At 42.7% G+C, this 12,129-nt stretch overlaps 1 protein-coding gene across 1 annotated transcript in view; it reads right to left on the bottom strand.

The window, feature by feature from the left end:
• Positions 1–753: 753 nt before the first annotated feature.
• The window catches only part of pi4kab (phosphatidylinositol 4-kinase, catalytic, alpha b), a 48,754-nt gene continuing 37,378 nt past the window's right edge, over positions 754–12,129 (bottom strand). The window contains exons 41-54 of the mRNA XM_083644426.1: positions 11,954–12,121; positions 10,519–10,572; positions 10,275–10,395; positions 7,210–7,339; positions 6,164–6,307; positions 5,976–6,046; positions 5,786–5,892; positions 5,529–5,633; positions 5,234–5,359; positions 4,959–5,079; positions 3,855–4,014; positions 3,677–3,766; positions 2,027–2,110; positions 754–1,924 (exon numbers count right to left, since the gene is read on the bottom strand). Of these exons, the coding sequence (XP_083500552.1) occupies positions 1,873–1,924; positions 2,027–2,110; positions 3,677–3,766; positions 3,855–4,014; positions 4,959–5,079; positions 5,234–5,359; positions 5,529–5,633; positions 5,786–5,892; positions 5,976–6,046; positions 6,164–6,307; positions 7,210–7,339; positions 10,275–10,395; positions 10,519–10,572; positions 11,954–12,121 (1,533 nt within the window). The 3' untranslated portion in view covers positions 754–1,872. The remainder of the gene's footprint in view (positions 1,925–2,026; positions 2,111–3,676; positions 3,767–3,854; positions 4,015–4,958; positions 5,080–5,233; positions 5,360–5,528; positions 5,634–5,785; positions 5,893–5,975; positions 6,047–6,163; positions 6,308–7,209; positions 7,340–10,274; positions 10,396–10,518; positions 10,573–11,953; positions 12,122–12,129) is intronic.

The raw sequence follows: 12,129 nt of genomic DNA, 5'->3' as shown, positions 1-12,129 counted from the left end.
ATAGGGTGACTGACTCTCCCATGGCACAAAACAGTCTACCGTACTCAGACGCGTGGGAATTGCATTGTAGCATAAAAAGTACAAAAAGGCACGCACATCCAGTGAGGGGTTAAAACCAGGTGCAGGACCGAAGTGCAGATAAGTAATAAAAATAGAGTCCGCACACTGGCAGCTGCTCCCAAATATTTATTTGACCACAAAAAAGTGACGTTTCGGGCAAGGCCCTTCCTCAGACAATTGCATTGTAGCACTCAGAAATAATGGCATTGGCTCAGAAATTGTGTTTTACCAACAGGCAGGGACTGACAGGATGACACCTAAAAGACTTCAAATGGTTTAGCAGTTCAAAAACCTCATTGCAAGCAAAATATCAAAATATGTAGAAAGGAGCAATGGATGATGTGCTACTACCCAACTGTGTCCAGTTATTTTATCCGTTGGAGTCTGGACCACAACCAGGGTCATTTCTCTGCTTCTGAATTTGCCTTTATGACTTGATGTAAGCACACTTTGTTTTCTGCCCCCAACCCCCGCCCACCCACCCACCACACACACACACACACACACACACACACAGTCAGTCAGATTGACGGATAGTTTCCCCCTCTCCTACAGGTAAAGAATTGATTTCTGTGTGCTTTCTCTCAATTGCTGCTGCAGGGGATTTCAAGTAACACTTGCTTATACAGAACCACCAAGTGTGACTGTACATATCTCTAGGTTGTATACTCAATGAAAAACTGTCAGCAAGAATTAAACGTAATAGATCTTTATTTGATTTCATATATTCTAGCCATTCTCATTCAAAAGGCATGAAGATAGAAAAGGAGACAGGAAATGGGTCATGGATATAAATATACAAAGAGAGGCAGAATCTTTACAATCAGTAACATTACATAAAGGCTTAAGATAACCGTATGGACATGGGTCACTGCGTTTTGGATTACTAAATCAACTGTCACCAAAAGCCCCATTGGACACAGGTTATGTGGCAGTTAACACTTAACTTTCTGCCCCTGTCCAACCCTCAAGCTATGCCTTACCTTTAAGCACAGGCAATAGAAAAGTTTGATTTATGTGCATTATCTCCCCCTTTGGCAATGCTAAACATAGAAAACGCCCCAGTGCATCCCAGAGTCTGCATCATTTCTCCTTTGGCAACTCCAAATATGGAAATCCGCGAAACCAAAACAGACAGTGTAACACATGTCTATACAGCCAGTCCTCACTGTTAAATACAAGCAGTTGACGAGTACCATGCCACGGCCTACGGATCAAAGAACTCTGATTGGTCCATTAAAAAGGGAAGCACAGTAGTACAGTCAAATACAAGATCACATAATAGGCCACATCGGTCAGAACTGAAACCAATCTACATCAGCTACTTCAAGTATCCAATTAAATCTCAAAACATAAAATACATATTGTGAACCCCATCTAAAATCAAGAGCTTTTAGAATCCACATTCTACGAACATTACAAAAATTGGCACAAACTGTTAAAAGTATGTATTTACTAAACGTGCATATTATTAAGAGTTTTTTTCTCTCCAAGTGCACAGAAGTTACGATGCCAGTGCAATAATGTAATAATAATAACAATAATATTCATTTCAACATAACATAATAAATATAGGATTAGATAACTAATACCAAAACAAAATATGATTTGAAGGGAAACAAGAAGCTAAAGCAAACCATGGACAACATCCAGCAATCCGCATTAACCAAGAGCCACACAAAATCAGTGCTGAACATTAACAAACACTCGTGTACACACACACACACGCACACGTACACACACGCGCGCGCATACGCACACGCACATATACCATCTACCAGCCAATAAAAGCACAAACTTAGGCACAGACGTTTAGTATGGGATCTGGTTTTGGTAGTACTGGATCATGTCATAGGTTTTACTCCTGTAAAAGAAGAATTGCCAATCAGACATATTTAAACAATGCTTATGAAAGAATAAGAATAATGTAAACTAATAAAGTCATCAAGGTGTGTGTTGCACTGACCTGTTGCTGAGGAAGCAGTTCTGGATGACTTTAATGATGAAGGCAGCTGCCTCCTTCTCACTCACACTTGGGTTGAATCGCTGTCTGGAGGCGAGGGAACGAGACCATGAGCCACAACAGTGGATTACATGTACATTTTCACATTCACCCCTCTATTCACCTTATGCAGCCCCGCCCACTTGACCCATTGTATCACGACTTCCTGTTCAAAATGCCGGTTGTTTTACCTGCTCAAACTATTCTGACTCACCTGAACCTAGTTTGACTCACATTATGAGTCAGACTAGGTTTATGAGTCACAGGAAGTGTAAATACAATCGGAACTTCCGATTGTATTTACACTTCCTGTTAGTCTCTCAAGCTCTTCTACGTAAGGTGAATATTGAATTTCAGTTTAATATACAGGAGTCAGTTTGGAATACATGATAACATGTAGCAGATTAATCGTCCTCTTTGAATATATTTAAAATAAACATAAAAGAGGCTTTGATTTCAGATGGCTGCTAATTCTCTCAGTTACACATTTGATTACTTACCTTAATATCAGAGCATGTGAGCGGAGTGGAGTGTGGAGCAAGCGGGGAGCGGAGCGGGGGGATTTTGGCTTGAGCGGAGAGCGGGGACCAGAGCGGTACCGGAGCGAAAGTTGGAGCGGCACCGATCACCCGCTCAGTCCCGCTCCAGTTTCGATCACAACATGTTCGAAACAGAATGCATCGGTGCGTGGCTAATTGAGCCACATGTGAAATCTCCCAGCATGCATTGAGGCTAATACATTTCGACAAGAAATAGCAGCCAAATCAGCCTAAATAGGCTAAGTGGTAGATATAAATAATGTTTATGTTAGCACAACATGCAATTGTAGAACATTTCAATATTGGACAAAATAAAACATAGAAATCAAAACACAACCCTATGTGAAACATATATGTAATCCAGGTGCTATATATATCCCTCGCAGATTTAACGTGATTTGGATGAGTGACAGCCTCTACTGTGATGCACTGTGATGTCCGCGCCTCCAATAAGACTTGGCTTACTTGTGCGTAAGCCAAGAAACGAAGAGAAACGAACATGCAGCCGACTCTGCTGAGCTCATGTTATTTGTGAACAATGCCCATTGCCCAGGCGTTTAAACGCAAATTAAAACACCCTGGCCTTTTTATCTCTTTTATTCTTTTGAGCGGTGAGTGCGAGCGGGTGAAATCTGTATCGAGTGGGGAGTGGTCTGGAGCGGAGCTGTCTTGAGCGGCCGTGAGCGCTGGAGCGGGTGGAAAGGACCGCTCTGGGAGCGAAGAGCGGTAATTATCACCGCTCCGCTCACATGCTCTGCTTAATATCATAATATTTATATGATTTATTAACATTTGTTGTACCAGTTTACTTATCACTATTATGTAACTACATTCCAGCAATTGTATTTTCATTATTGCAACTACTTAAAATGAACTTTCAATGTTTGTAATTTACTAGTATAACCTCAGTGAGGTCTTGATATAAACTAATCTTGGGCTTTTTTTTGTTTACCTCACCTGCCACATGTATATTTCTTTCCCGTTCTCTCTTTGCTAATTCTCTGGATGTATTTTTTGTTTGTGTGTTAAACTAAACTAAACTCACATAGAGACAAATCCATGAGTTTGGACTTACTTGAGCAACTTGATGGTCTGTCCTCTGAAGCAGGGAAGACCAGTGTCCAGCATGAGGGTCACTAAGGAGATCACTGCATCCATGTAGGGCCTGATCAAGGAGAGGAAATTGTCTTCATGGACATGTTAGCCAGCTTAACTGTGTGGCTAATACTTGTTGCACACTGGCACATACTCACCTGACTGCCAGGTATCCCCTAACACACATCTCCATGAACCATTTGAAGGGCGTTGCCTCCATCTTGCCACCCATGATCATCACCATCTCATCTGTCAGCTTGATATCCGGCTCCCAGCCAAGGTTTCCACCAGGAGAACTTTCGAACATGAAGCCAAAATCTGGAGACACACACACACACACGCACACACACACACACACACACACACGCACGCACACACACGCGCACACACACACACACACACACAAGCACACTTATGATTTTTTTGTTTGAATGAGTCAGCATTGGGTCAACGTGTGAAGATTAACAAATTCTAGTGTAGTTAATAGAAATACAGTCATAGAATACCGCAGGAATGAGTTCTAAGACCTGCCTAAGACCTGGATGTTAACACTTTTGGTTCCCGTTAAATGCCTGAAATAAGGTCTGTGGTTCACAAAAGTTTATGAAACTGCAAACTTTGTGTTCAGCAAGATAATCTTCACAAATGAGGACTACTTTTATGATTTTTGAAGCGTAAAGCTGCCTCCACATGATAAGTGATCTTCTCTTCTCTCACCGCGAGGTAGAGCGGAGAGAGAGGTCAGCGGCAAATAGGTCAAAGTTTATACAATTTGAACTCTGAGCGCAGCGCAAGGTGGCAAATTCGAGCGGTGCGCGATGCCAAGTGTAGCGCTGCCGCATAGCTGGGAAGCACCGCTCTCCCCATAGGAAAACATTGAGACAGCGAGCGCACAGCTGTTTTACCACGGATCATGTACGTATGTGGGGGGCTTAACTGTGATTGTCAAAAAATGCTTAAAAAATCCTAAATGTGGTCCTCATTTGTGAAGATTATCTTGCTGAACACAAAGTTTGCAGTTTCATAAACTTTTGTTAACCACAGACCTCATTTCAGGCATTTAACCCACATCCCCATCCAAAAATCCCATTGATTCCCTGACGAGGGAACCAGGAAGTGCATGACTTCCGGGTTGGCCTACAAAAATAATACGTCAAAAATACGTCATCCTTGCGGCACTCCATTCAGATCAGACCCCCCCCCCCCCAATACACACACACACACACACACACACACACACACACACACACACACACACACACCGATGTGGATGAGGTGGCCCTGGCTGTCCAGCATGATGTTGCCGTTGTGTCTGTCTTTGATCTGCAGCAGAAACAGCAGCAGGCTGTAAGCAGCCATACTGCGGATGAAGTTGTACCGCGCCTAGAAGAAGAGAAGGAGAGAGATTGAACCGCATGTCAGGCTAAGCACTGAGAATGATGCTCTCATCTTACAGCTGTGGTGTAATGCGTTGAGGTGTGGATGACTGATTGATGAGTGAGTGAGCACGCGGGAGGTTGTGAGATGTGGAGTTTACCTTCTGGAACGCCAGTGTGGACTCGTCTCCATATTGGTTCCTGAAATAGTCGTACATGCCAAAGTCTGTCTGCCGTCCTAGCTGGTCACGAGACTTGCAGTCCGGGATGCACTCGATCACTCCACACTGTGGCCCAAGATCATTACATAACAGAAGAGCGAGAGGGGGTTTGATTAAAGGTGGAGATTCGAGTTGCAGTTTTATCATCGTACTGGGAAATCTGTTTTGGACATTGCTCCTCTCGGGAAGCGATCTAGGGGCATTGAAGATATAGATTGGTTTTGTATGGACTCACTCCAGGAGCGGTAGCCACCACCCTGTAGGGAAACACATAGAGGTCCAAGCCCACCAGCTGGAAGATGTTCTTAAACAGGCCAATGATCTGAAGAGCCAGCATGTCCTGCAAAAAAATAAAGTATTATGTTAAAGGGAGAGCATACAATTAAAAAAGAAGACATAAAGCTAGAGAAAGATCTGTTGACATTTTTGGCTTGATAGACGGGGGAAGACGAGGGCTGTGTGAAAGGTGAGGAGTGAGAGAGTAAGTGAGACCTGTCTGCAGTCGTCTCCCACTTTAAAGATGGCCGCCTGCCAGACGATTCTCTTGGCCTCCTCTTCACTCTTCGCCTCGTCCAGAGAATCTGAGCGACACTGCAGACCTGAGAGGAAGACATCGCCACACATTGACTGGCTGCACAAAGATTTGAGAAGTACTTGAACATGCCTTCGACGTTGACAGTACCTTCTTTTTCCAGCTCACTGACTCCACACCTCCTGACTTTGAACTTGGCAAGGTAAGGAGCTTTAGCGGCACTGGATGGAGGCATAAAGCGATACAGTGAGGCTCGCAGTGCGGTGGGACCATCATCATCATTATTTGTGAATTGTGGTCAATGTAAAGAGGGCTATTGGAGAGGCGCTGAGGCCTACCTCTGCATGGGGGTCCCAGACTTGTAATCTATATCCAGGACTATGGCCTCGGGATTACTGGGGAGATAACAGCCAGGCTGGACCTTGATCTCTGACATGGCTTTGAGGCAGGCCCTCTTCCTCTCATCGCCCTTAGGAAAAGGTCTGATGATGACAAACAAAAACAACGTGAATACAGAGTTTCCACACCTCCATCTCCACCGCTGACGTCCTGTTTACTGCCAGTGGCACACATGGGCATGTCACGGAGTGATTTCACACCACAGGTGACAGTTAGGGCTCTGCTGTTATTCACAGAGGAGTCGCTGGGGTAGAAGGTAATAGACAGCGGAGGCGAGGGGACAGGAGACGTGGGGCTTGTTTAAAGGTGTTTTTTCCCCCTGGATAGCTGCAATTAACAACCTAATGAGCTAAGTGGGGAGTTTTCTCAACCTGTAATGGGATGAAAACAACGCTCCCTCTAGTGCCCAGCGCTAATGGGCCTGTCGGAAAACTACACAGATGCAGCACAGCATGCGATGTCTTCCAGACAAACGGATAATCAGAGAGACATTACAGCAATCAATGGCCACATAAATGAACAAGAAAGGGATTCAGGGAGTAAATCACTGGGGAAAGAAGGTGGGGAAAGGACAAACATATCTAGACTCAGTGACTCACAGGAGATTAGTTATCATCTCATAAACACCTTGAACAGCACCTAGAGGCCAGTGTTATTCATTACGTATGATATCCACACACAAGAGGAAAGTGACACTATAGTGCTACTTTGAGGCCTTTGGCAGAGTTCTTTCATTCTCTCACTTCTTTCAATCTCCGCCTCAGTTTGTTAATCGTAATGTATCAGGACTTGACAGCACGTTATGTGAGGAAGATGTGAAAGAGGAAGGAAGAGAGACAAAAGCAAATGTTAAAGGTTAGGAAGACGGGAGAGAAAAGCGAGAAACAGTGAAAATTAAGAGACACAAGGAAGAAGAACGAGAGAAAAATAGAGAAAGAGAAGGCATGTTTGCATGTAGAGACGGACAAGTAAAGTGCGCTCGTACTTGATGATGGCAGACACATTGGTGATCTTGTTGAAGAAGTCAAATTCTCTCTGGTAGAAGTCCTTGTTAGGGCCAGACAGAGAGCCAGTGATCTCCTCCACCATCTGTTCCAACAGCTCACCTATGTCAGCTATAGAGGGAGACAAGATCATAGTTTTGTGTATTTGTGTGTGAAAGTGATTGAGTGAGTGCTTGGAAGAGAGAGAGAGAGGGATAACGTGCACGAATTAAGGAAAGGACGTCGTCTTTTGTTTGTTTCATTGACTTTCAGAAGGCATTCGACTGGATAAATAGAGATCTTCTTCTATATAGGTTGTTGGACTGCGGGGTCAATGGGAAATTCTATAATGCCATTAAGTCTCTTTACCAAGCACCTGTAGCGCGTGTTCAACTTAACGAATATTTCACTGGATGGTTCCCCCAACAATCCGGCGTCAAACAAGGGGATGTTATGTCCCCAACACTATTTTCAATCTTTGTCAATGATTTAGCCCTTCAAATTAAGGCATGCAACAGGGGAATTAAAATTGACGACCAGATTGTGAGCATATTACTGTATGCAGATGATATAGTCTTGCTCGCTGAGCATGAAAACGACATGCAGATCATGCTGAACATTGTTGCTGATTGGTGCAGGAAATGGAGACTTTTGGTGAACCAAGACAAAACACAAATAGTACATTTTAGACCCACATCAAAAGTGAGCTCTTTTGTATTTAACTTTGGTTCTATAGTACTTTCATATACGGAACACTATAAATATCTAGGCTTGACGCTAGATGAGCATATGACCTTTAAGGAGGGAGTCAATGTCCTAGCTCAATCTGCGGGAAGAGCATTGGGTTCTGTACTAAACAAAGTTAAACACTGCAGTAATCTAGGTTTTCATACTTATACACAATTGTATACCTCATGTGTCTGTCCGGTGTCAGATTATGCTTCTGGTGTTTGGGGTTCCCGTGAACACCCAAGCTGTAACTCTATACATCACAGAGCCATCCGATATTTTCTAGGAGTCCATAAACTCACTCCAGTTTTGGCCATTAGTGGTGACATGGGTTGGGAGCCCCCAAACATCAGACACAAAGTTCAAATGCTCTGACTCTGGAATAGACTGGTGAGAATGTCTGACCAGAGATTACGGTAACTAAAAAGATCTTCAACTGGGACATTGCTCATGGTCATCCATGGGCAAATGAATTGAAAGCCTTGTTTTACTCAAACAATCTGTCATTTATTTTTCATAACAGGTTAATCTGTGACACACGTGTGACTATGAATAACATGTTTATGCTGTACAAAGACAAATGGTCTGCCGACCTATGGCATAAACCAAAACTAAGAACCTATCGCCTCATAAAAGATAGTTACTGTGTGGAAACATATGTGAAATTTGACTTAAACAGACGAAAAAGATCTCTGTGTGCACAGTTACGCTCGGGGACTCTTCCCTTAGCACTAGAAACTGGTAGACTCAAAGCTATCCCTGAAGAAGATAGACTTTGTCTAGTATGTGAACTACAGGAAATTGAAAACGAGATTCATTTCTTGTTCTATTGTACAGCTTATGATGAGGCAAGGGTTGTACTTTTTAGTAAAATGTCTTCAATTTATGCTGACTTTTTTGAGTTGGACGACTATGAGAAACTCGAGCTATGTTTTAAACTAGAACGACCGCAACGCGGACTTATGCCTCCGCATTAGTTCATTCTGGAGTCCAAATCGCCATTTGAGGCAAATTGGAAGAGATTCCGTCAAGGCGCTCCTGTGATGTTGCGTTACAGAGCTTGGAAATTGGGTGTGTGAGAGGTCACAGTGAGCTTGAACTTTGACCACCAAAATGTAATCAGTTCATCCTTGAGTCCAAGTCGATGTTTGAGACAAGTTTGATTAAATTCCGTCAAGGCATTCCTGAGATATCGCGTTAACAAGCTTGAAAATGGCGTTCGAGAGCTCACCTTGACCTTTGACCTTTGACCACCAAAATGTAATCAGTTCATCCTTGAGTCCAAGTCGATGTTTGAGACAAGTTTGATTAAATTCCGTCAAGGCATTCCTGAGATATCACGTTAACAAGCTTGAAAATGGCGTTTGAGAGGTCACAGTGACCTTGACCTTTGACTTTTGACCACCAAAATGTAATCAGTTCATCCTTGAGTCTAAGTAGATGTTTGAGGCAAATTTGATGAAATTCCGTCAAGGTATTCATGAGATATCACGTTAACAAGCTGGAAAATGGCGTTTGAGAGGTCACAGTGACCTTGACCTTTGACCACCAAAATCTAATCAGTTCATCCTTGAGTCCAAGTCGATGTTTGAGACAAGTTTGATTAAATTTCGTCAAGGCAGTCCTGAGATATCGCGTTAACAAGCTTGAAAATGGCGTTTGAGAGGTCACAGTGACCTTGACCTTTGACCTTTGACCACCAAAATCTAATCAGTTCATCCTTGAGTCCAAGTCGATGTTTGAGACAAGTTTGATTAAATTCCGTCAAGGCATTCCTGAGATATCGCGTTAACAAGCTTGAAAATGGCGTTCGAGAGGTCACAGTGACCTTGACCTTTGACCTTTGACCACCAAAATCTAATCAGATCATCCTTGAGTCTAAGTCGATGTTTGAGGCAAATTTGATGAAATTCCATCCAGGCGTTCCTCAGATATCGCGTTAACAAACCTCGTACGGACGGACGGACGGACGGACAGCCGTACGTACGGACGGACAACCCGGATCCATAATGCCTCCGGCCTGGCTATCGCCGGCGGAGGCATAAAAAGGTATCTTTTTCACTGCAAACTTTATCTGCCAGGCTTGGGAGCAAAGACAAAACATTTTGTTTGGAGAATGATGTACGGATCTGTTTTGGGGGGTCTGAGCAATATGCTGCTCCGCGTCTTATGTTGTTTTGAATGTATTGGTGCTGTGACGTTTTTATTGTATTGTTTTATACATTGTTCTTACTGCTGTATTCTCTGTGTGTCCTGCAAGCCCATGTGGGCTGGGCACAGCAATGTGTATGACACCTTAATAAATCAATCAATCAATCAATCAATCCATCAATCTCACGGTCTTTCTGGTGTGCCTCCTCATCCAGGTAGATGTTGGTCTTCATGTTCCAGATGAACTGGTGGGCCAGCAGCTGAGACTTCTGAGCAGCCCACAGGATGTACTCTCTCACATATCCCATCTACACATCCAGGTTATAATGGGATAGAGAGAAAGAGAGGGAAAAGAGTTGTAATAAACTCAATCTGGAGATATCTGGGCTCTCAACGCAGTATACTGAATCAGGAACCAATTGTACCGGTACCTTATCATAACGGAGCGCCTGGACGATTTGAGGAATGTAAAACAAAATGGCATCCTGGAAACAGTGGAAGAAAATTAGTTACTGGGGAGAAGGTGGAAAATAAACTGCAATGTCAAATATTTGTGTCAAGCGTATGTCATAAATATCATAAACAAATTAAACATCGTCCCCCACAAATGATGTAGGCACCACTTAGGCAAATCAGAGACAAGATGCAACTTCCATCACAATGTGACAGATGGAGCACTTGTGGTTATTAGTGTGGTACTGGTAAAAATATCAGTTTCACTCAAATCAGACCAGTGGTGTCTGATATATATATATATATATATATATATATATATATATATATATATATATATATATATATATATATATATATATATATATATATCTTACTTATTGTTTACTTTGTTTATTTTCTCTTGTTTTTGTTTATATTGTATGATTTGTAAGGATTCTTTTGAATATTGGTTCTAATTTCTATTGTGGAGACCCCGAATAAGCCCTGTCTCTGCCGGCACATGGTTTTTTGTTGTTTTCCTTTCTTTGTTCCGGTATTTATTTTCTTTTTTTAGAGACAGGGCTTATTCGGGCTCTCCACAATAGAAATTAGAACCAATATTCAAAAGAATCCTTACAAATCATACAATATAAACAAAAACAAGAGAAAATAAACAAAGTAAACAATAAGTAAGAAAAGGAAAAGCAACAGTAAAAACAAGAAAATAACAAAGAAAAGGCAAAACAAAAGATAGATCAAAATGAGTATGGTTAAGTAGACCGTTGGATAAGTAGAAGTTAAAAGGGCAGTGTGAGGTGTGTGTGAGATGTGGGTGCTTGTTTGGCAATATTGATATGAGTGTTCCATAGTACAGCACCTGTGTAGCGTATTGAAAATTGGTTATTTTTTGTAGGGTTAGGGTTAGGGGGCAGTAGGGGGGGGCATGTCTTGTATTATGTGCATGTATATATGTTAGAATTTTGTTGAAAGTATAACCTGCACGGTGCAGGGTATAATATTGGAGTTGGACCTTTGATTATAGTGCCACCATTAGGCCAATCAGTGTTATTCTTACATGCAGAAACACAGCACCAATATACATGATCCCTCCATCAGACTAGTGGTGTCTGAGACACCACCTGAGACATCACCTTGATTTCATTGCATGGGGGACGAAAATAAAGCCAGGGCAAATGCAACAGCTGACTCTCACCCCATTTACACCTGGTTTTCAAATGTGACGTGTATCCAGATACGTTATCTGGATAATGATAGCATTTAAAAAACAGGTGTAAATGGGGTGTAAAAGATCTGAACACAATGTGAGCCAGGCTACCTGCAGATGTGGTCAGCACATTCTGATCACATCCTGATCACAATGCATTTACACCTGGCATTAGCATGCAATGTGGTGTTAATGTGTGTGCTTACGGGAGGAAAGGAGCGGAGCACTTTGACCCCATACTGGGCTGTGAGGGGGTGAGGAGGGTACATGGAGGAGAAGTAGGAGAGTCCAGTAGGAGGATCTGCCGGGGCCCAGCACAGGATGTGACTCAGCTCCGGAGAGTCAGAGTCGATGGTGTGCAACGTCACCAAGAACTGAAGAA

The sequence above is a fragment of the Poromitra crassiceps genome (assembly GCF_964638095.1).
Source record: "Poromitra crassiceps genome assembly, chromosome: 10".
In the NCBI taxonomy this organism is placed as follows: domain Eukaryota; kingdom Metazoa; phylum Chordata; class Actinopteri; order Beryciformes; family Melamphaidae; genus Poromitra; species Poromitra crassiceps.
The sequence above is the reverse complement of the archived record's forward strand: the minus strand, read 5'-3'. Positions and strand labels throughout refer to the sequence as shown.